Source organism: Stegodyphus dumicola, chromosome 9, assembly GCF_044657685.1.
Source record: "Stegodyphus dumicola isolate Sdum_Otavi_A_Nest chromosome 9, ASM4465768v1".
Taxonomy (NCBI): domain Eukaryota; kingdom Metazoa; phylum Arthropoda; class Arachnida; order Araneae; family Eresidae; genus Stegodyphus; species Stegodyphus dumicola.
The window spans coordinates 180573455-180599687 of NC_140776.1; the positions used below are offsets into that span (position 1 = coordinate 180573455).

Here is a 26233-nt window from a genome sequence, read left to right on the forward strand (position 1 = left end):
AAATGTCAAACCGTTCGTATGAATACATTTGATAAGAAATCTGTACAAAATTCTGCAGAATTTTTTTTCTTTTTCTTTCTTTTTACATGAAATGACTATATTATGCTTACTTTGATAAAAGAAAACTGTGAAATTAAAATTCTGTGATTAAGTTATATCATTAAGTAACTTTAAAAATGAATACTTTATGCAACAATTATTCAAAATTAATTAATTTTTATCCTTAGTTATACAATTACTGAACATTTTTTCCCAATGGCTGGCACTAGCTGTTATGGACGTTCGCACTTAAAAGGTGGGCCACCGTCGTCGCTTACGAAGAGACAGACAATTTACATCCATGCCTTCATCGGGATTCCAACCCGGGTCCTTCAGTATGGCTGTCAGAGTCACTAACCACTTTCCCATCTGGTAGGCGATGATTATAAAAGTTTAGCTGTTAACATTCTTTTACTATCTCTCTTGTTTTGAAGCTGCGAAGACTAGCCAAAGTTTCAACATTACCCTACATTTTTGCAGTCAATATAAAGGAAAAATGTTTTAGTATTTCAGATTAGGTTTATTCCAAAATACCTCTTTGACAATATGGTTTATAATATTTCAGTGAAATTTAATAGCCTTTAGTTTTCATATCGACGAATATAAAACTTACAGCCTCCCAAACGGTATAAGTCAGTTCGTTAGACGATAGTGGTTAAGTAGTAAGTTAGTTAGACGGTAGTGGTTAAGGAAGCCTGACTACGATGGCCCGGGTTCGAATCCCAGAGAAGGCATGGATGTAATCGTCTGTCCCTTGAACGAAGGCAAAGGTGGCCCACCTGTTAGGTGCCTCCATAATAAAGAGACCCACGACATTTGGCCTTAGGAGTGACCGATGTCGGCAAGTATCCGCCATTGGAAAATATATATATATATAAAATTTACATTCAGAAAGTAAGAATTTAAAAATTTGCTGTTGTCAACAAACCTTGTTGAATTGTAGAGCTTTCATTTAACATTTTTTCCTGCCAAAGTTATGAGAAATCCGTTTTTTTAGGACAAAAGGGGCGTTAGATCCAAAGGGCTATTAGTCTCAAAACGGCATTGTGCTTCGTTTCACTTTCTGCTTTGGCTCACTTTTTAAACTGTTGCCACCAAATACTATCGCCATGTGTTATATTTAAAGAAACAAAAAGGAAAAATCTGCATGAATGCATGTGTTTCTTACACTGTGAAAAACAACAGTACGTAGAGCCATCAAGTTTTGAATAACGCGGTACTCCAACCAAACATGGGCACAAGGAAGTCCGAATTTTGAATTTCGAATTTGGTTTACTATTTCAAATTTTGTAAATCTTTAACGAATTTTTGATTAACAAACTTAACCATTTCAAAGTGAACAATTGCAGTAAACTACTGAAAAACATTTTTATCTCCAGCGCGAGAGACTGTGTATCGGAAATTCTAAAGGTATGCTGTTTTTAAATATTTTGTGACATGGTTGTTGAATTTTATGTGGTTAAGTATTTATGTGGTTTATGTGGTTAAGTGCGAATAACCTGTATTTAATAAATTAAGGTGTAAGGTTAATCCTAAATTTTTAGCAGTTATCTTTAATTAAAGCTATTTTCCTATCCCTCCTAATTTCAGCTTACAATTTCCTACCAGAATGTTTTTTTAGAATCACGGCTCATACAAATGAGCAAGAGCGGTATTTAAGTCGAAGTTCCACTGACTTCGTTAGAGACCCAGAGATTCTGATTAGTGCGCGTTCACCTTTTGCCTACGTCTCTCTCTAAGCTTTCGTGGTATTTCAGGCCATTGATAGCTTCGCCAGTTTAGTTCATATTTAGGGGCCAACTACTTAGAATTTTAATAGCTTCAGTTATATCTTTTTAGTTAACCCTTTCCAACGCACTACCTTTTAAAGTCGGAGTTTTGATTTAAAAAAAGGTAGGCAGTCTAATTAGGCCTAGAGGAGTACACGAGTAAAATTTTGTGAAGATAGCACTTATCGTTTTAATTCTGTGGGTGTGCACAAAGCGGCACACTGATTGAATAGAGCTTCGAAAAGAGTGCTGAAACGAGTATTGTTGTCACTGAACTGACCGATGAGATGCGGAGAAACAAAGAATACAAACTCTTAGTTGTCCTAGCTTATCGGTGAGCCCGGTCTGGGCACACCTAGATTTCGCCGTTTGATTTTAGGCAAGATTTCAAGGTACATATTTAAAACTAATATAGAATAAGGAGATTATCATACAGCCAAAAAAATAACATCTTTTCAAACAATTCCTTTTATACCCTAAAAAAATATCTGGAAGATTTCTTTGAAAAATGAAGGTCTTAAAAAACTAAACATAGCTAAAATATATGGACTGGTTTGTGTTGAGCTGCCATCTACTATAATACTATAAATAAAGAAGCTTCAGAGTAACCTATAGTAACCTATAAATCCTTTTTCATTGAATTTTTTGTACGTACAGAAGGAAACTTTTAGGTGTGTCCAGACCGGACACACTGTGCCACAAAGGGTTAAGCTTTAGTTAAGTTTAATTTTTAGTACTCTTGAGTTCAAGCCCAATTGGAGGCTTTTCTGTACGCTCTGAAAAAAGAGAGGACTGTTCAATTCTTATTTTGAGAAATAAAGGATAATTAACCCTCTTGTCAAATAATGGCTACTAGATAAACCATTTGACAGAAAATGTTTGCTACACTTCTAAGATCCTATCATTAAAAGAGCAATTACCAAATACCTGTTAGAGACGAAATCAATTTCCCTGAAGCTATCTGTATTTGATAAAATATTCAGTTTCAGTAAATTATTTAACTTCCATTTTTTTGTAACCATCTGCTTTAAGATATTTGCTACTCCTTTCACAACATAATATACCTCAATAGAATCTGGTACAAATTACGGGCGTGATTTGCCGTTATTTAATTTTTTTTTTTTTTTTTTTTTTTTTTTTTCTGATTTCTGCGCCGCTATTATTGATATTAATGTAGAATTAACAAAATGCACTTCGTAGTTTATATTTAAATTTTATGTTGATTAACAAAGAAGTGTTGATGCTGCTAACACATTAACTAGAAATTTAAAAAAAATAATTTTCAAATTCTAAAGTATGCCATATTTACATTCCAGTATATTTCACGTAATTTTGGAACAGAAATTTGTAAAGCGATTGCAATATACACATATTGGAATCAGAGCTTGATTTACAAAACTGCAAACACGTGACAAAATCAGTTCAACAAGTCCCTCGTGCATTTAATTTTTGGAATTTTCTGATTATGTTTGATGTGAATTATGTTTTATAAATACTTCTTCATAATTCAATATTTTTCATTTTAAGTTATATAGACCATTAAAAATTTTATACTAAATCATTAAGAATTTTATTATAAACTTACACATTTCAAACTATAATTTATTTAAAGAATCTTAAAAACAAGAAAACTAAAAGATTCATAATTTATAGTATATAGATACAACCAAATTAATGAAATTAAATTGCTTATCAAAATAAACAAGTACATAAATAAAATACGGCATTAAAAATTCAGTTTCTTCTAAATACAGAAGATATCATTTCTTCTACTCGGTCATTCCATAGTAGTTATACACATAATTTTTAATTGAGACCTAAATAAACGATATCGCTAACCAACGAAACCGCGAGACAAAGGCCCTCTCTTTGATTCTTGACGAAAAGAATAAAAACTGAAATACATTTAATTAAATTAATTACTAAAATAATGATTAAAATGCAAAGTTTAAAGCTTTATTACAGTGCCCAACTTTATGTTTACTTCTTTGTACGAAGAAAAAAGGAAGTATTCTAATCGCGAAAAACTTCAGGCATCATATTTCAACAAAAATATCCATTTTGACCGTTTCCGAATGCTATTTAACGATATTTTTGGGTGATATCCGTACCTAAGGACAGAATAAAGGACTCTTTTCCCCACATAAAATTTTAATTCTGAAGAGAAATTTTCGTGGCGTCTGTGCGTTCGTATGTACGTTCAGATGTACGTACGTATGTACGTATCTTGCATAACTCAAAAACGAATAACCAGAACGTTGAAATTTGTATATAGGATTGATATAGCATGTAGATGAGCACCTCGTATTTTGGTTGTAGTCGGCTGCATCATATATATATATATATATATATATATATATTCACTCTGTTACTCGGCTCAGTAATCTCAGTTTCTTTATTCTTATACATTTGTAAATTGTGCATTTTTTGCTTTAAAAATGATTGAATTATGTTGCTCTTATCATCCGGTTAAAACTTTTATGGCTTTAGTAAATCCGCATGCAATACTTTTAGAATTATTAACAATTTAAAAGTTGTTTAAGTGCCGCTAAGCCTAATTATAATTGTAATTGCGGCAATGTTTATTTACATTTGAAACAGCAGAAAAGTAGATTTTTTGCCAATATACTATTCTGCTGTAATAAAAGTAAAAGCGGAAAGTAAGCTTCGCAAAAACAAAGATAACGCCTTCTTTTATTATTGTGATTTAAATCATGCTTAATCCGTTCTGGAATTTATTCGAAAAAATAAGTGCTTTAGATTTACTTCGTAAATTTTAATATAGATATTTTGAGTTTTTATGTATTTTTGCCTTTTTGGGAAGTGAGAACTAAATTAATTGAATGAGAAATACTGAATCGTTTGTAAAATTCTTTTTTTGTTGTTGTTTGCTTAATTTCTTGTATAGGTCGTTTTAGATTTATTATAGTACTTGAATAGAATATGTGACAACAATTACAAAATTCTTAAGATGATATAAATTTTGTGCATTCTGAGTTAAACAATGAATGAAATCTAACGCTGTTAAGTGAACCTAGGGCCAGAGTGTCGCTATGGTAAACAAATATAGTGAATTTTGAAGAGTGCATTTATTTTATTGTGGTTTATGCGCTATTGACGAAATAATTTTAATTCAATCCAATAAGTTTAAATGGAATGCAAGAAAAAATGCGTATAATTTAATATTCCGTACAAGGAAGTTATGTGATGTACACATCAGATTTTTTTTAAACGTAGAATTCAAAAGAAATACATAAAATTTTACATATTATAAGTATTATACGAGTATTTAAAACCCTCTTTAAAATGGTTGCCCGTGGTACAGGCCCTATTGGCGCCTATGGAAATCAAGCCCTGAATGCAATTAGAACCCGTAGTTAATTATCCATGCACTGCTTTTTTCCCTCATGATATTTAATACACAACATAAAATTTGTATGTATCTGTCGTAAGACATTCGTCAACAAACTCCATATTCTCACTCGAAAAGAAACTCGTCTAAAATTATCCTTTCCAAAACCGTTTACGCTATTTCTACGCCAGCCCCTGACGGTTAATTTATCGCACGCGATTACTACCGAAACGTCGGATTGATTGTTTCGTAAAAAATGATGGAAGCCTCCTAAATCACGTGACAGTGGACCTGAGTCGTGCCAGGTTGTGAAGGCCTGGACTTCATTTAACTCTATTGACCCAATAACCTTAGCCCACTTAAAATCGCTTCTTTTTTCGTTTATTGTTGTTATTTCTTATAATTTGTTGAGCGCTAGACCTATCAGCTATTATAAAGAGACTCAATTTTCCGTCATTAATTCGCGAAGTGCCATTATGAAGGCGGTATTATGTTTCTCATATTTGCAAGAACGGAAAATCCAACACAACTGCGATAAATTGATCCATCAGCTATTGTCCGTTTGGAAAAGTCGCATTAAGGAAATACAACAAAATGAAGCTAGCTGTATTTTCTCCATCAGTTGACACAAAATTTTGAAAAACCTCATTAGCTATATCTTCTCTGCATATAATAAAACAAAGAGTCTCTGTGTGTGTGTGTGTGTGTGTGTCTTTCGTTCGCGCTGCGCGTATGCTAAGAGACCCACGGCTACGAAATTTGGTACATAGGTGCATCTAGACAAGAGCCAGTCACCTCGAAGCGATTTTTTCGAAATTCGAATTCGAATTTTTTTTTATTTTATCTTTTGTGACGAAATCGCGTCATTTTGAGACATAATGGGCTATAGGAAAGCGAGATTTTACTCTACGCACTCCATTTTCGCATAGTCAGGAAACGTAGGCACTTAGCTATTTTACGAACTTAAAATAAATTTCGTCTTTCAATAAATCGATTTAATACAAATTTATTTAACAAAGGGAGCTTAACACCTTTTCAACGAGATTTTTTTTAAAAAACGTTTATGTTTAAAAATTTACAGTTTATTTTTCTTTTGATTTTTGGACACGTTAAACTTTCATCCTTGCGACTTCTTTTACAAAAAGAATTTTGAAAAAATGATGATATTTTGTATTTTAAAAAAAAAATTTAAATGAAGCTTCCGAGTACACTTCTCTCATCTCACGTCTTTAAAAATGTGATTTTGGCAACAATTTTCCTTTCTTATTGTTGTATATAGATTTTTTGATGAAATCGCATCATTTTGAATAGTTTCATTCCTTTAGAAATATGGGTTTGGCAACAATTTTTCATCGTATTTCTTATGTCACTGTTTTTAAGAGATTGGCATATTTCATTTCATTATTATTTTTTTATTGTCATTTTTATATATATAATACATTTTTATTGATGTTTTTTATAAAGTTGTTCTGCAGAGTAAAATTGTGTGCGGTATTTTTTGTTTTTTGAGATTATTTCATGTTACTTTTTGCTTATTTCACTGTTTGTAATATATTGAAAATTTTGCATGATTTTTTTTCTTCAACGGAAAGTTGGTTAATTTTTTTATTAGGATAATTAATATTTGTATTAAGAGATATATCTTATTTCATTGTAATTTTTGGTGCTACTTTGGTAGACGGTTGCACAGATTTTGGCGATTTTTCATTTGGCGAGTAATACGATTTTTGGTAAACCCATAGCTGGATAAGTTATTTATGGTAACTGATACTTTGTTGTCATTTTATTTAAAAAATAATGCGTTTTATTATGCATAAATTCAGTGTTTTAAATATTATTTATGGCTTCTAAATATTAAAAATCAATTAGGGTATAAAAATCATCAAAATTAGTAACAATCATTTACTTATTACCTCCTGTCAAGCTACATAGGTAAGGAATATAATTTTTTCCATCTAAAAATTGGATGGTGTATTTCAGTGAATAAGAACGGATTTGGGTTTCCAAGACACATTTTTATTACGTCTGCCTGTCTGTCTGTGTATACATGTGTGAAGAGTTTTCGTTCATGATAACCCTTGTATGAAACTTCCAAAAATTTCTGTTTTACGTATTTAAGTTTTCTTTTATTCAGGCAAAGAGTTGATTAGATTTCTGGTGATGTTGGATAACCGGAAAAGTTACTTTAATCGAAGGCTCTAGTAGTTCTTATTGAAAAATTATATTAAAATGTAATCCAAAACATTTCAGTTTTAGTATTTAAAACTTTTATATGAATGGGAACGACATATTAAATTTTAGCTAAAATTAATAAATCGTAAGGGATACCTTACTTTAAGCTCTGAACAGATTTTCATAAAAGAAAGCCTTAGGAGATAGTCTCAAATTTGCTATCTCAAATAGGTATATGGTTAAAAACAGCACATTACATTTACCAGCGTTAAATGTACTCCTGAAGATTTTCTGAATGCAAAGAGTTAACTTGTAAAGACATTAGGTTATTTCGAGGCCAGAGAGAGGAAAAATTAGCAAACGCCTTCCCCGGGAATCGAACCACGGACCTCTGAATACCGGCCCAGTGTGCAGACCACCGCACCACGAAGTCATGCCAAGAAGGCGGGAGAAATACCTTATATACCCCCTTTTAAAGGGCGACTGGGCTTTTTAGGGAACCCAATCGCCAAATCCTGGGTGTGAAAAAACCTCATCCAACACCCTTTTAGTTCAGGCGCCACTGTAGTAGACATTAGGTATATTTTGGAAGCAAGAGAATTGAAAAATATTCGCCGGGAATCGAACCACGGACCTCTGAAATAACGGCTCAGTGTGCTGACCATTACACCACGAAGGCATGCTAGGGAGGTGGGAGAAATACCTTATATACTCCCCCTTTTAAAGGGCGACTGGGGTTTTTAAGAGATCCAGTCACCAAATCCTGGGTAACGAGAATCATTATCCAACACCCTTTTAGTTCGGGCGCCACTGTACAGACATTAGGTTATTTCGAGGCCAGAGAGAGGAAAAATTAACAAACGCCTTCGCCGGGAATCGAACCACGAACCTCTGGAATACCTGTCCAATGTGAGAACACCAGACCACGAAGGCATGCAAATCCATTTGCGGTTTTGCAGCTGAGGATGGTGGTTCGGTTAAACCATCGAAACTAGTCCTGTGAAAATTTTCTGATTTTTGTTGTTTGACTTCTGAATTAGACCTTATAAGCTTAATATAAATATGAGCTGTCGTTATGAAACAGTTAAACGGTTTTGCGTTCATTTCACTTTTTGTGTCAAACAAAAGGATGCTGCCGCTAAATGTTGCCACTGTGTATTATTTTTAAAGAAAGAGCATAGAAAATGGAAATAATGTAGTGAATATAAAAACATGCGTAGCAAAAATTAAAACAGTTAAAATTGAAAATTTTTTTGTTCTGTAATCTTTTGTTTGTTCGAATTTACAGGTCAAAATGGCATATGAGAGATGCTCGTATCTAAAGGTCAACACACCTTGGACTGTAAAAACAGGGATCGTTTTCCGAAAGGTTCGCAAGTTAATGGGCATTAAGTCTGTAACATCGTACCTTCTCAGTTACCATAAAGTTCAAATGATCTTACGAGATAATCTGGCGACTTCTCGCATAGGCATAAAAGAATAGGGCTCAGAAGAGGGGTAAAATAAGCCTTTATTCTTCGTCAAACTCTTAACATAAAATGCACGCACTTGGTGCTTACAAAACGCCGACGACTTGCGGTGGAACTTAAGAATCGTTTTCAACAGATTCAAAGATAAAGAGGGGAGGTGGACTAACAATTTAAGTTAAGGCTAACGAGGCTGACTCAACAACCTAGGCAACGATGTACACTGCGTCCCCCCCCCCCAGAAAGGAGACAGTTCTATATCTCCCGTTCTATCTGGCCGATTGACGAAATTCAACTTACGTTTTTCATGTCTGGAAAGCCCGGCTTAGGATATGTATTAGATTTATACATAGCATTGTTCTAATATCGGTATTTTGACACAAAATCGGAGTTTTTCTGAAATAACGTACCAATTTTTTTCCATAGTTCCATTCTACGACTCAAATAACGCAAAAACTACCAAGTTCTGTAAAAATCGCAAGAGTAGTTTTTAAAAAGATAGTTCTCAAAATTTTAGCTCCTCAATGTTAATTGAGTTTGGTATATATTTATTAATCTTTCTCTTCCTTTCACATTTCGAAATTTAACTTCATTCCAAATAAAATTCGCCCATTTTTGATGATTTATTTTTAAGATTTGCATTTTTAAATAATATATTTTTAAAATTTTTTTTGAAAAGGTGTGGTTTAAACACTTTGCTAAAATTATTTAAAAGTAGAAACGAAATGACTTTTTTCCGCTCATACACAATATAAAAAGGGAGAAACGAGGTGCCTTTTTTTTCCACTCCGGCATAATGGAAGGAAAAGGAAAATTGGTTGCCATATATTAAGAAGTTCGCCAAGTGCATTATTCTTGGCCCAAACTGAAAAAATTTCGCCAAGATAAATGTTTGAATTCCTCCGTAAATTTTGCACCAAATTTTACAAAATTTAATATGTGGGCATAGTTTAAATCGTAGAATCGAAATATGGAAAAAAAAATTTATATGTTATTTTTGTAAAAGTCCGATTTTGTGTCAAAGTACCTATGTGTTGAATAAGGCTATATATATCTAATATATATCCTAATTCGCGCTTTCGAGAGATGAAAAACTCAATTTGAATTCAGTCAATCGGCCCAGTAGAACTGTCTCATTTTTTTTCGCAGCGTACCTATTAAATGGCCAAAAAGGGGTATCAGAAAATACACATAACAGCAAGGACAAACTAGTAGAGTACACTGGCTAGTGAAATCCGCTCTGACTAATTTTCTCTTTTCGACCGTTTAAATACTCTTCTTCTCTTTAACTTAAATTTGCATCCTGGCGAGGAAGTGCGAGGGGAAAATGAGAGGTTCAGGAAAGGTACCAAAACTTAAAATAGTTTGTTATGCAAAATATGGGAAACCCTATTAGTCCAGGTACCATTGTATTTATGGCCAGAACTTCCGATAACATTAATAATATTGTTCTTTAGTTTTATAAAGTTCCTCACTACTTCGTCTCTGTTTAACGTAGAGGAACTAACTGAACTATGGAGCGACTTATCGCTGAGTTCAAATAGGTAACGGCAAAGCCCATAGAAGGGTTAAAATATCCTTTGTTCACTCAAAGAAATAATTTACTTCGCGTTCACACAGGGAAACCTTCAGATCAAGATACGAAAAATAAGAAACTAAACTAACGCTAACTGAACTGACTTAGCTGAATCTAGACAGAAATACAGTGGATGGACAAAAATATGGAAACACCTTGTGAAATGCATGTTTGAAAAGAACGATTGATTTTAATGAAATATGTAGGTGGCGCTGGCGTTTTTGACTACTGACGCCACCTATACAACTTCATAAAAATGCTAAACAGTTCAGTTGTTGTCGGAGTACTGTTATGTGAGGTTGTCATTGCATTATGTCAGAGTTAACAGACTTCGAACGTGGGCAAATTGTTGGAGCACGTATGGTAGGTGCTTCCATAAGCAAGGTAGCCGAGGTGTTTAGTGTTTCAAGAGGTACTGTATCGAAGATTTATTCCGCATATTTGAAAAGCGGAAAAACATCATCTGCTAAATCACAGCACGGACGAAAGTATGTCCCGAGTGATCGTGACAGACGATCATTAAGAGCAATTGTGACGAAAAATAAGAAGACCACAGCTGCAAAAGTTACTGCTGAAATGAATGTTGCGTTACCGAACCCTGCGACTACCAAAACAATTAGAAGGGAGCTTCATAAACAGGGAATTGCTGGCCGTGCTGCGATGGAGAAGCCACTCATCAGTGATGCTAATCTCGTAACAGGAAAAGGTGGTGTTTAAGTCATAAAGGCCTGGACTATAGAGCAGTGGAAGCGAGTAATATGGTCTGACGAGTCTTCTTTCACATTGTTTCCCACTTCTGGCCGAGTTTACGTCTGGAGAACGCCATCTCAAGCCTATAATACAGACTGCTTGTTTCCAAGAGTGAAACATGGCGGGTGTTCTGTTATGGTTTGGGCAGCCATATCGTGGTTCTCTCCTAGCCCCATGATAACTGTGTCAGGGCACATGATTGCCAAGACTTATGTGAACATTTTGGCCGATCAAGTTCATCCCATGGTACAAACTTTGTTCCCCGATGGTGATGGTGTCTTCCAAGACGACAAAGCCCCTGTTCACACAGCTCACATTGTTCAGGACTGGTTTTCTGAGCACGAAGATGAGTTGTCCCATCTCCCCCGGCCACCACAGTCACCAGACCTGAATATTATCGAACCTCTGTGGTCTACATTGGAACGGAAAGTGCGTTCTCGTTATCCACCGCCAACATCGTTATCTGAACTTGCCACCGTTTTGCAGGAAGAATGGTGTAATATTCCCTTGGCAAACATACAGGAACTGTATTTATCCATTCCGAGAAGACTGCAAGCTGTTTTGGATGCCAACGGGTTTCCTACACCATATTAAGCAAAGAAACATGTTTTTTAAAGGTGTTTCCATATTTTTGTCCAACCCCTGTATCTAACGTAGTTGGCCCTTAATTTAGCCTAGCCAGCGTTTATCAACAGGCACGTACAATATGGCTGAGAGAAGTAGATTTAAGAACGAAGTAGCCTGAGGGCAAACACGCGCCACTAAGGACTTCTAAACTTTCTCTCTTGAAATACACTGAACGTTCCTTAAATACTCCTTCTAACTCATTTGCATACAACGCGTTACTAAAACCTCATTATGGTAGGGAATAGTAGATGAGAAACGAGAATAGATAATAAAGCATGTTTAAATTTAAAATAACTGTTAGAAACTTAAAGTAACCTCTACAGTTTAACCTCTTCGTTGTCCGTAACGCGTCTAGCGCGTTCATGTGAAACTTCCGCAGGGCGGCCGTAACGCGCCTCAAGCGTTCTTCTATATTTTAAAACTTTTAAACGTTTAAAACGCTTTCTAAATGTTTACTTGTTTGAGGTTTTATTTTTGTTTGTCCTAAATTTGTAGTAACCAATAACAAGCTTAGTTACTACAAATCACAAGCATCTAGTCACTCAGCCTGAAACACCCAGTTGCAATTCCCATTCTTTTAAATGGTAAATAAATTTGATACTTTTGGAATCGAGTGTACTAGAAATCAGGGACAACGAATCAGTACATGCATTTTTGTTAAAGTGTTGAATCAAATATAAGGGCGATTTAAAACCTTTACCTGCATGGATATTTCTTCACGCCTGTGCGTGAAGTCGCCTGGCTTATTACTATGATCTTATTTTTGCATGATAGCTAAAAGAGAAACGTACTACAAATGCACTAAATAAGTTAATAAATGCCCCCCCCAAAAAAACAAATTTTAAGTTTAAAATTACAAAAATAAATAACAATTGTTTTGAAAATTTAACCATGGTTTTATGTGATTGGCTGCTTGTGAAAGCCATTTTGTTACACAGGACACCAGGTTTTATACAGTATCTCACAAAAGTGATGGGACACTTGTGCTTTACAAAAGGAAACTGTAATAAAATAAATAAAAAACATATAAAAATTTTTTGTGGGTGTGTTTCATACTTAAATTTAGTAACAATTATTACATAGCATACATTTTCTCAAAATATTAAAATAATAATTTAATAAAAATACAATTGTTTAGAACGGAGCAAAAAATGGCTCACATAAATGATGGGACACCATTAGATACTACTACGTACTACAATAAAAATATTTTTGGGGGTTTTTATTTTTACTCAAAAGCAATTGGCAATAATTTATAAAATTGTCCGCAGTCTTTCTCTCTCGTTTGTTTTGGAATTTTAGTGTATTTTAGCTCTGTGCAGCCATGAAAGCTAAACGAAAAGAAACTTTGCCTGAAATTCGAAAATTAGTTATTAATTTGCATATTGAACGTGGAAAATCTATTAGAGAAACTCCTGAAACAGTTAACTTGAGTCATTCAACAGTTTACAATATCATTAAACGATATAAAAAGAATCATATGATTCAGGATAAAAGAAGTCCTGGCGGACCATCAAAGCTATCCAATGGAATAAAGCAAATTATCGTTCGAAATATTAAAAAAAATCCAAGAATGAGTGCTTATGAAGTTGCTGCCTGATTTACAAGCATTATATGGAGTAATTGTTAAACCTGAGACTATTAGAAGAGTGATTCGATCTGCTGGATATCACGGTAGAGCAGCCAGGAAAATATTCTTCGTGAGTGAAAAGAATAGATAACTCAGACTGGCTTTCGCAAAATCCAACATAAATAAGAATTCTGATTACTGGAGTGACGTTATATTTGCTGATGAGAGTAAATTTAATATATTTGGTTCTGACGGTAGAATCTTGGTGTGTAGAAAACCCAGGGAAGAATTTCGAAAACAGAACTTGGTTCCAACAGTAAAACATGTGGAGGAGGAGTTATGGTATGGGTGTATGTCGTCCGCTGGAGTTTGTACTCTTGTTTTTATTGACAGTATAGTAGATCAGTACAAGTATATTGACATTTCAAATCAAAATTTGAAATTTCAGCGCGAAAATTGAACCTTCATAACGATTTTAAATTCTACCAGGACAATGACCCCACGCGCACTGCTTTGAACATTAGACTCTGGCTGCTGTATAACTGTTCTGAAATAATAAAGACACCACCACAATCTTCAGACTTAAATCCCATACAGACTTAAATCCCATACAGAATATTTGGCAAGAATTGGATTCAAGAATTCGCAAACACACCATTTCTTCAAAACAACAATTAAAATTGATGCTTCAAGAAGAATGGGGTAAAATCACTACAGAAATCACAAAAAAATTAGTCGAATCCATCCCAAGAAGATTAAATCATGTTTTAAAAGTAAAAAGAAATCCAACAAAATATTAAAACCTTAAAAAGTAAAATTTTTGGATAAATATTTGATGGAAAAGTAAATGTCCCATCACTTATGTGAGCCATTTTTTGCTCCGTTCTAAACAATTGTATTTTTTTAAATTAATATTTTAATATTTTGAGAAAATGTATGTTCTGTAATAATTGTTACTAAATTTAAGTATGAAACACACCCACAAAAAATTTTTACATGTTTTTTAATTTATTTTACTACAGTTTCCTTTTGTAAAGCACAAGTGTCCCATCACTTTTGTGAGACACTGTACTAACTGCTGCTTCGATTTTCTCCTTTAGGATAACTTATTGAAGCTGGCAGATTTCGGCAGCTGTAGAGGAATCAATACAAAAAGGCCTTACACAGAGTACATTTCCACGCGCTGGTAAGTCTTCTTTAAAGTTGTTTAATGGTTCTCTTTACACACTATGAAACAATCCTTCATCATTCGCTTCAGCTCTTCCGATCTGATTAGATTTCTAAGCAGCATCACCGCCATTGTTCAAATATAAATGACAGTAAATTCTAGAGCAGAGTTTGGATATGAGGCATGCAAATATTTATTTTTTAATTATTCAGAAACTAACTTTAGGAAAAATATTGCATCAAAATTATAAATAAAAATAATTGAAGGGTTCGGTTAAATCATCCCATATGACGTATTATCAATAAGATTCGAATGTGTGTTTGACAGCCGTGAAATGTAGGATAGCCTTGGAAACATCCGAAAATTTTCTAAACAGTCACTTTGTTTAAAGTGAACAAAATATGTATAGGATGGAACATAATTAATATTACACATTAAATTATAAATAACATTTTCTTTTTTAACATTATTTATTTTTTGCTGTTTTTAACGTTAAATACAGCTTATGGAAATATATTTGCATTATGATATTTATATAATATCTAACAAATGGGAACCGTTGTTAACCATGACCCCAGTCGGAAGATTTTCTATTATCCATGTTAGAATTTCTTGTTTTAATCTTGAATGGCTGTCGAATATTAGCTTTAAGAAGTTGTTTGCCTCTTGACTTATGAGCATGTACCTTTGCTTTTAAATAACCCCCAGAGAATTCATCCATGTGATTTACTAAATTCATTGTGATAATAAACTGTTGAAAATGTACAAACTGGGCATTTTGAAGGGAACATAGCGACTTGTATAGGCCTTCATATGGAGACCTAGACATTTTAGGAATAGTTTCAAAGTGCAGATTTCGATAAAGACCAGCGTTTCCAAAGCTAATTATCTCACGGATGACCAATATTTTACTTCAACTTCTATAGTATTCTCCCAGGACTCCAGGTTATCTGGAGTGTCCAACGGGTTATTTTAAGTTTTCCGATAGTTAGACTTCTACAGGAGAATAGATTGTCCATGAGAAATGAAACAGTATTACTCCATTAATTGAAAAATGCAGACGAGCACATTTACAATTATTACATTACATACCAGGCTAGTAGCAGAGCGCAGACTTTCCGCCAGACGTGAATGACTGGCGAGTCTAATACAGGAAAGAACTGAAAAAACTGGACTGGACAAAAAAAATGTTTCCTTTAGGGATGTAAGTACAACCTTGTTGTACTACTGCACTGTATAAGGATGCCCGAGATGTAAACAGTATGGAGAGACAAGCATGTGAAAGAGGATTCACACGATGAAATCTAGTCGCCATTATTGTCCTAATCATAAGGCGTAAAACTCCTATGAAACATGGTTTAAGCCGTAGTTAATCAGGAATCTGCCCGATGTGCGGCTGACTCAGCAAAATTATCAAGCGAATGTCAGTTCATGTTTCTTTCGCTGGGACTAGTAGAATCTTATACCAGGTTAGCATAAAGCTGAGTAGTGAGAACATTAAGTCGAAATCCTCATGCCAGTTTCTGTGATAGAGCAAGATGTAGTAACCTGAATATATTATTATGAGGGTACACTTTTAGCTTTTAAGAAACTATTTATTTACAATCTTAGAATGTATAATCACAGAGAACTGCAATACCAGCATAGTTCTATATTTATATCTGTATCCAAAGTGTTTCCAATTACAAGTTACTAAATATTAAATGTTACCATTTACAAATTATTAAATATTACATCTTCCGTTTTTTTTTAAAGTTCAAAAGTTTTAACAGTCTAAAATCAGTCCAAATACCTGGCGGGCTTTCTAATCACTCTCCCACTTGTAGTTCTTAGCTCACCGTTCCTTGTTTCTGAGTTAGCAGAGTAGGGTAGTTGATCTTCTAAACATTGCCCTTGAGAATATCTGGAATCATATCCTTTTACATCTGTTTTCTGTGTATTAACTCCTTGTTCTGTTCCTCTGATATTCTCTTCAACAGCTGAACTGTTTTCTCTAATATCCTTTCAATTTCTTCTCAATACTGATCCACCTGATCTAAGTATATATGATCTACGCAGCTTATGCACTTCTTCTACAACTGCTGGTTTCCAGCGATTATCTTGATATACCCGAGCACAATCTCCTTTATTTAGCGATGGTAATGTTTTTGTATGACGATCATAATATGACTTCTGTTTAGTTCTTTCTTGGTTGATTTTTTCTTTTACATTTTTCACAACTTGAGGTTTAAGTAATTCTTCAGATGTAGGAAGAATCGTTCTTGTTCTTCTAAAGAAGAATCGTTCTTGTTCTTGTTCTCATACGTCGTTGAGCTGGTGATCCTAGCATCTCATTAGTTGGAGTGTTCCTATGAGCTAGCAATGCTAAATAAGGATCAGCATGATCTGCTTGAGCTTTCTTTAACAATTTCTTCGCCGTTTGTACTGAACGCTCTGCTAATCCGTTCGACTGTGGATGGTATCGACTGCTTGTTATATGCTTAAATTGGTATTTCTTTGCAAATTCTGCAAATTCTTTACTTGCAAAATGAGGTTCATTATCAGATATAACTATCAATGGTATACCGTATCTTGCAAAATGAGATTTCATGTAACTGATCACTGTCTGACTTCAAGTATCCGGTAGTTTGGAGATTTCAAAAAAGTTGGAATAGTAATCTACAATTAATAAATATGCATCTTTGTTAATCTCATATAAATCTGTCACAACTTTATATCAAGGTAAACTGGGAATTCCAGATTATAGCTCTGGTTCTCGAAAGAGAGCGTGGGTTCGAACCCCACTCCTGACACCATATATTATTATGAAGGTACACTTTTAGCTTTTAGAAACTATTTATTTACAATCTTAGAATGTATAATCACAGAGAACTGCAATACCAGCATAGTTCTATATTCATATCTGTATCCAAAGTGTTGCCAATTACAAGTTACTAAACATTAAATGTTACCATTTACAAATTATTAAATATTACAAGCCTAAAGCTGAGTATTAAGAACATTGAGTCGAAATCCTCATGCCAATTTCTGGGACAGAGCAAGATGTAGTTGTAAGGATCTTAAGTTTTACTAACGTTTATTTTATTTTAAATCTTTACTATCACTTCTTATTTTCTACTTCCGGCCAGAATTATAAGCGTTAAGGTTTTTATGCAAAGTTTGTCTGGCGAACGCCAAATATTTAAGTTGTGGCTTTTTGCCAAGCGAGAGAGAGGAAGCAGTGAGTCGAAGCAGGCCGCTTACCTTAGAAGTTACGCAGTTGCTGGTTGCCTTCCAGGCCAGAGGTTTTAATCCTCTTGATAAATTTTAAACGTATTGTAGTGTTCACAGTTCTCTGTACTACATACGCTTCCTGTTAATATAAGGCCAATCTTCCACGTTTATTATTCTAAAGTTAAATTAGAGTTTAGTTGTATTTTTATACTTTTACGTTTTGACCCCAAGTAGCGGGTCTGTGTATTCCGAAGTACGGAAGTCATTGTAAATAGAGAAAAATAAAGGGTTTTGTATACCCTTCTTGTGTATCCTGTCTACTTCCCACAGTTTTGAATATAGCTTTAGTAAGCTCTCTGTTCCGAGTCAGGTCCTTGCATGTTCCCGAAGAAGGTTAGAAGGAACATTGAACCTGATATAGTAACCTGGCAATGAAGTTCAACTTATGCCACTTATGCTTTGCAATGTTCTTGTGTGAACAGTCCGTAAGACACCAGGGTTGTACCATAATAGTGAGAATCAAGTTCTAACAAACTGCTGCATTAAATCAAGATGGTAAACACATTTGCATTTCAAGGTGCATTATGAAAATATTGTTACAAATTTTGTATTTATTTAGCTGTTTTTAGTAGAATTAATTCAAATTGTTTTAGAACCCTGTGCAATGCAGCACGAGACTTATTTGAAGAGAAAGTTAAAATACAAGAGCACGCGCATTTAATAAATAGATATATCTCGTAATTGCTTTTGCTTTCCAGAAAACTCGATAAATAAAACTCTAAATTCTGATTGTAGATTCTCATAAAAGCCACTGGGTCTCGACCAACGAGAAGAACAATAATTATTCGATACGATAATCCGCAGTTCTGATGGGCTATCATTTCTTCTGCAATCGAATTCTTGACATGATGGTACGAGTTCTTTCTACTTATAAGCATACTATGACCGCCATCGTAGAAAACAATGAATAAACGCAATTTTCGAATAAGAAATCGGCAATTCAGTTTTCCATTGTATAATAATTTCGAAGAAGGCATTTTGATTCACATGATTTGCTCTATGCATAAGGTAAACACAAAGTAAATTTCAGGTTTATTAGATACTTATATTTTTCTTTTGCATTTGCATCGCTGGTAAGTTATAAAGAATTTTCCTATAAAACCATGTCAGTCTAAGCCTGAATTATACTGAATTTTAAACTTGTATTCGTTTTGCGAAATGGAAATTAAAATTTCAGCTATCAGAATATCTAATGCACAAACGTTTAAAATATTTAATGCATTTTACTTATAAACCTTGTAAGGATCTTAATTTTATCAGGTTCAATGTTCCGTCTAACCTTCTTCGGGAACATGCAAGGACCTGACTCGGAACAGAGAGCTTACTAAAGCTATGTTCAAAACTGTGGGAAGTAGACAGGATACACAAGAAGGGTATACAAAACCCTTTATTTTTCTCTATTTACAATAACTTCCGTACTTCGGAATACACAGACCCACTACTTGGGGTCTAACGTAAAAATATAAAAAATAGAACTAAACTCTAATTCAACTTTAAAATAATAAACGTGGAAGATTGGCCTTATATTAACAGGAAGCCGTATGTAGTACAGAGAACTGAGAACACTACAATACGTTTAAAGTTATCAAAAGGATTAAACCTCTGGCCTGAAAGGCAACCAGCAACTGAGTAAACTTCTAAGGTAAGCGGCCTGCTTCGACTAACTGCTTCCTCTCTCTCGCTTGGCAAAAAGCCACAACTTAAGTACTTGGCGTTCGCCAGACAAATTTTGCATAAATACTTTAATGCTTATAATTCTGGCCGGAAGTAGAAAATAAGAAGTGATAGTAAAGATTTAAAATAAAATAAACGTTAGTAAAACTTAAGATGCTTACAAGTTTTACTAACGTTTATTTTATTTTAAAACTGTACTATCACTTCTTATTTTCTACTTCCGGCCAGAATTAAATGCTTGTTTATGCAAATTGTCTTGCTAACGCCCAAGTATTTAAGTTGTGGGTTTTTGCCAAGAGTTAGGGGAGAGAGAAGGAAGCCGGTTGCCACAGCAGTTTTACGGGTTTTCACTCGGTTGCTGATTGCCTTTAAGGCCAGAGGTTTAGCCCTCTTGATATTTGAAAACGTATTGAAGTTTCAGCAGCTCGGCGTACTACATACGTACCCTTTTTAAATAAAGGTAGTCTTAGTGCTAAGCATTTGTATACTAATTCAAAGTTAGCTTTTAGTTAGAGTTTTAGTTAGTAGTTTTATATTCTTACGTTCAGACCGCAAGTGGTTGGTCTCTGTATCTCGAAGTTCGGGAGTACTTGTAAAAGTATAGAAAATAAAGGGTTTCGTATACCCTTCCTTCTTGTGTCGTCTGTTACACACAAATCTTGAACCTAGCTTGAGTAAGCTCCCTGTTCCTAATCAGGACACATCATGTTTCCAAAGCAAATCAAGAGAAACACAAGTCCTGACAACCTGAAACATTCAATCATTCAGTTTTAAATATTCTGGTACTCAATATATTTTCCAATCAGAGCTTTTCACTAGTAAATGTCAATTTGATAAATGTTTCTTGCCTCAATACAGGGTTTGTCTAAACGAAGTAGACAACTGAAATGCATATAAGTCAAAAATTGCATATTTTTATCACGAAGTGTTTAATGCCATTTAATATAGGAAGTTTTTTAAGTTTTCTTCCCCCTCCTTTTGATCATTTTCGTGACGTCAGCATTACGTGAGCACTCTTGGTGTCAATCGAGCAACATGATCACTAATCAGCTTCATATGGGCTTGGATACGTAACAACAAGTTTTATTGCGTTTGCTGTTATCTTTAAAACATGATACGAATGAAATTCTACCTCAGCGTGTTGTTTGGCTGTTCAACAGACCAAAGAATAGCTGTTGCACCAAGAAGGTCGGATTTAACATGATGTGATTATTTCTTATGAGGTTATATCAAAGACCTAGCTTTTGTTCCTTCCTTTCCTACAAGTTGGAGAGATCTTGCTAATGCATCACAGCAGCCGATGCGACTGTTGGCTTGGTTACGTTGAGATGCGTTTGGGAAGAACTTGACTATCACGGTGTGATGTCTGCTGTGTTATGAAATACTAGCAGACATATCATCTATAACTTAACCATGTAAACTTAAAGATATATTCTTCTAAACGTGTAAGTATTTGTCATATTATTAAAATTCTGCATGTTACTTACTTTGCTCTAACTATCAACTCCTAGAACCACAAAGACAGCAAGACGACTTATCCTTCCGTCATAACTTCTCAGCAGAGTAACACCAACTCAGATGAAGTTTTAAATAAATCTTTTTAGCTTGACGATTATTTAAAACTGATAACAGTAAAAGAAAATCAAATCTCCACAGCTCTCAGGAAATTCAAAGCATCCGTTCAAGTCAAATTAAAATATTAAACAAGAAATAATATGCGCCTAAATAAGCTTTGGTTCAGTAATTTCACGAAGAAATTTCGGCTAGAAAAGTTAAAGCGGACTAAGGAATTCAAATTAGCAGCAGAAAGTTCTTGCAAAGTAGCTGGCCAGCGACAGCTGCCCAAAGCTCTCTTTAATTTTCGAACTCAACATTTACGAATTTGCAGTCTAGCGGAGCTGACAAAAGTAGAAATGAAAGCATTTTATGTGTTATAAAATAATACCACATAAAATCCTACAATTATTATTTCTTTAAAAATTGAAATTATCTACTTCTTTCAGGCTAAGCCTGTATAAGGAAAATTAGCACATTCTCATGAATGTTAATGGTAAGTAACGGATTCTCTATTAAAGATTGTTCTCCATTTTTCAATACAGGAAAAGTTTCAATATGATAAGCATTTGTATGTATTTGGAACAGAAGTTTTAATCTCATCCAAACTTTCCTTCTTCTATACCTCATACTCTGCATTAATTCCCCTGTTAACTATCCTTTTACTTTACAGGTACCGACCACCGGAATGTCTACTTACTAGTGGCTACTATAGTTACAAAATGGACATGTGGGCCGCGGGCTGTGTTTTCTTTGAAGCACTAACGTATGAATCTGCCCATTTTACATTTTTTTCTTCAAAACGCCATAAAATATTACAGTAAACAGTTACAATAACTAATTATTGCAGGAAATGATTACTGTTACTGCAATTTTTTCCTTTTTAACTCATAATATAACAGACAAAATGATAGAAGATAATTTTTAAATGAAAAGATTTTAGAGGAATTTTCACTTCAGATCTAAAGCCCAAAAGAAGGAAAGAATTCGTAAACGAAATTATCAATTTAGATGGTTCTACAGGACACGGAACCCATTGTGTTTGTTACTGTAACCATCAGAATTATATTTTTGATGAATACTTTGACTCCCGATGACTACATGAAATTAAAAACCATTCCTGAAAATATCGTAAATTACCTCAAAATATCAGGGAAAAAAGTAATGTGTAATGATAATTTTTTGCAAACTCCTAAGCCGTCAACTGCGTTTTTTCAGCACGAATTACATAACCGAAAGAAATAAAAATCGGTCTTCTCTAGAACTTAATAATTTTTAACTTAATTATTAAATTAAGTTAATTATTAAATTATTTTACTCGAATCGGAATGATTACAACGAAAAATTTAAATAAAGTATTTGGTTTTATCTCAAAAGATAAACCAGAAAAATTCGCGGTTGAATTTACTTATCCACTTAAAATTCAAAAAGTAGCACTCAACGTCCTCACCATGTTTGTTTCTTGATACAATTGTAGAGTCTACTTGTTTAACTTCTAAGTGAGAATCATACGTGCAGTAAGTTCTGATAGGAACTGCACAGAATAAGGGTTAAAAGTACCCTTTATTAACTCTTTCAAATTTACAATGCGTTTACTCGACGTTAACATACTGCGCCTCTCTTGGGCGGTAACTGAAATCACAGAACCAAACTAAAAATTCGAAGATACGCAGAAGTAGTAGAGCTAAGCTACGGGGCTTAGATAATTCTTGTTTCTTAAACCCGCGTCGAAACGAGTGGCACCAAGTAAATTCAGTTATGTAAAGTAAACAAGCAGAAGCTTACGCAACAGAGGTGACGGCAATAGACTAACTCTCTCTAACTTTCCTACTGAACATCGGTTTTTAAACTCTTTCGTCGTAAGGTAGAATTTACATTCCTTCACCTGCGCTACCAAATTTAAATATTCTGGCATTGACAATTATTGAAATGAAGGCTTATAGGAAAGCGCTTAAAATTAAAACTTAACTTGTTAGTTAAAATAAATATAAATCCCTACACAATGTACGTGAAAGTAACAAAAAAAAATAACTTTAAGTACTTTGAAGGATTTCAGTGGTTAGATTTCATTACGACTGAAATTACACAATTACGGAGTTGAACGATTGTTTTGAAGATTATTTCTTTAACAACTTGGAAATGCGAGTATCCTAAGAGCTAGATAACGATATACTATCAAAATACACAACGAATATACAATAGATTTATCTGTAAGTAAACAGCACAAAATATTAGGATTTAAAAGACTCTAGAAAAATTTTAATCTCTTGTTTAAAAGTTTTAACCGGTAAATAAAATGAGATTTGAAAAATTATAAAATTGTTAATTTAGACATATCATTTTTAATTGTTTATTTGTTTTACATGTTTTCATATCAGAAAAATGACGCTTACTTTTCATTCCCTTTAAGCCGTTCTCGTGCGAGGATTTATTAACTGCTTGTATTATTTTAAGTACACTGAAGTGCCACTGAATTAGGGATAGACATGGCTATGCAAATTTTATAGCGCTGCACGGCACCTGTGCTCACGTGACGAAGTTGCGGTAAATGCACACACAGCTAGTACTATGGTTGTTGTTAATCAGTCTTTCAAGTTCCACTATGGGTAAAACTTCTAATTTAGACAGCTTCGATCTCGGGCAGATAGTAAGCATTCGACGCATGGGTCATTCAATTTCCAAAAACCCCAGTGGGCTAGGATTTTCAAGGTCGACAGTGTCAAGAGTATACCGAGAATACACGGATGGTGGGAAAAAGAACTAGCTATCGGGCAAATTGCAAAGGACAATTAACCTAGAATAAGCGTGGTTTGAGACGGCTCAGCCGTATTGTAATACATAGTCAACGAAGCCAAACATTAGCGAAATTACCACCCAGCTGAATCAGGGCGACAGTCGTAGCCAAAGAAGGCCCGACTCGTTATTGACTAGCTATCCCTAATTCATTGACACTTCAGTGTAGTTAAATGATATTGACAAAAGTAAAATTTAACCTTAAGTTTTAAATCATGAGAAAAATGTATTTATTTTATTTGTTCATAATAGTTCTTTTCAAATTTCAGGAATCTTCCCCTTTTTCCTGGAAGCAGTGAAATCGATCAGTTGTCTAAAATCCACAGCGTTTTGGGTACGCCGAAACCTTCCGTTATCGCCAAACTCAGGCGGCAGTGAGTGTTTTCGGTATTTTTAAAACCCCGCTTTTAAAATTTCTTTAATATACGAACTGAATTCCCATTGCATGAATTCATATTTAAAAGTTTTCTCTTTTCTTGTGACGGTTTTGGATTTCTCTTCTGAAATTTAGCGAAAGTATTTCGATGCAAGTAATATTTTATTCTAATATTTAAGGGTTACAGGCGAAAACATCGCGGAAAAACACCGCGGAAGAAAACGTCGCGGAGAAAACAACGCAAGGCGAAACGTCGTGCTGCAAAACATCGTGGTGGTACAAAACATCGTCGTCGAAAATAAAGCGGTTCAAAAACTTCGCAGTTTAAAAACATCGTCATCGAAAATATTGCGTTAAAAAATAAAGTATCTACAAATCATCGCATGACGATAACATCACAGACGTGCTTTTTTCAGGCTTTAATAACTCTAAGAGGATATTCCCATAATGATTTGTGAGCGCAAGATGGAAAGAAGGATAATTTTTACTTTCATATTTTTTATTAACTAAAAAACTTTTGCTGAGAAAATAAGAAGGAAATTTAAGCATAGAAAATTAATGCAACTTAGCACTTAATAGAATTTTAAACCGACATAGTTAACTAACAAAGGTTACTAATAAATCATTTTTATAAAGTTTTTACTGGTAATTTTTCATGAAAAGTATAATCTATAAGTTGCATTTAATTTTCTATGCTTAAGTTTCCTTTTTAATTTTTCAGCAAAAATTTATTAGTTAATAAAAAATGTGAAAGTAAAAATTATCCTTCTTTACATCTTGCGCTCACAAATCATTATGGGAATATCCATTTACAATTATTAAAACCTGAAAAAAGCATGTTTGCGATGTTATCGTCATACGATGATTTGTAGATACTTTATTTTTACCACGATATCTTCGACGACGATGTTTTTAAACTGCGAAGTTTTTGAACCGCTTTATTTTCGACGTACCACGATGTTTTACAACTGCGGTGTTTTTTCTTTGCGATGTTTTCTCCCACGATGTTTTCGCCTTGCGTTGTTTTCTCCGCGACGTTTTCTTCCGCGATGTTTTTGCCGCGATGTTATCGGCGGACACCTATTTAAGGTAACTGCAAAATGCCTCTAGATTTTTCCATTTTTTTCAAGAATTTTTTAAGAGTGCGCTAATTTAGTTTTCATGCTATAGAGATGGTTAGTTTTATTTTCTGAGCCAAAACACACACCTTTACCTCGATTTTAACCACGGATCTACAAACTGTCAGCTGAAGAGTTAATTATTTACACCACCAGATCTCGAACAGGAAATGCGAAGAAAATTTGTTATAGTGTTTAATCTGTACATGAATGCTATTCATATGGAAGTCACCAACGGCGGAGCGGTGTATCGGCTGAACACTGGTAGTTAGACTCAGCTTCAAATATTGGTGAACGGACTGGCTGTGTGTAAACTTTCGTAGTTTTTTGCGTGGGTTACGTAAATAAGGATCAATTTCCTTCTCCTCGACATATCTGTACCTTTAATCAGATAGTCCTCGAGTGAATTCCATAAGTTCAATAATCTAATCACATGCAATTCCCAGTTTTCCTCGCATCTGGGAAAGAAAGCACTGAGTTCCTCCCTCCAGATAAAAGTGTTTTCTCCATCGAATTATTAGAAATACGTTTAAACGGTTCTACAGTACTCTAAAATGCCACATCTACTAGAAAGTAAAGATGGTTAGAAGACATATTGTCCAGTCTACGTTTTGACTTTAGGGATCACTAAGTGAAGGTGTAAAATAAAAACTTATTTATTAGCACTTCAATTTAACAGCTACACAAAACGTGGAAAATATAATAGAAACACAAATGTGATAATTCGAGAACTAACGTCCGAGTCAAACTGAACGGCGAAAACATATTAATTTCGACCTAATAAACCTTATCTAGGAATTAAATATTCCTGAAGCAAAACCATTTTGACGAAGTTTAAGCTAAGGAAGTTTATAGTCAGTCAGCAGAGAAGAAAAGCTAAATAACAGTCAGCAAACTACAGTGGTGGCCAAAATTGTGGACACTTTTGGAAATTTTTATGTTTTTGAAATTTGTAT

The 26233-nt window shown here is 34.2% G+C and overlaps 1 protein-coding gene across 4 annotated transcripts in view; it reads left to right on the forward strand.

The window, feature by feature from the left end:
• Nucleotides 1-26233, forward strand: part of LOC118194650 (MAPK/MAK/MRK overlapping kinase-like) — a 129663-nt gene that overhangs the window by 79734 nt on the left and 23696 nt on the right. For 3 of the 4 annotated variants that reach the window (XM_085824412.1, XM_085824416.1, XM_085824414.1), the window contains exons 7-9: nt 14422-14507; nt 21664-21756; nt 24053-24157. In XM_085824412.1, the coding sequence (XP_085680538.1) occupies nt 14422-14507; nt 21664-21756; nt 24053-24157 (284 nt within the window). The remainder of the gene's footprint in view (nt 1-14421; nt 14508-21663; nt 21757-24052; nt 24158-26233) is intronic. The other variant, XM_085824415.1, reaches the window with a different exon arrangement.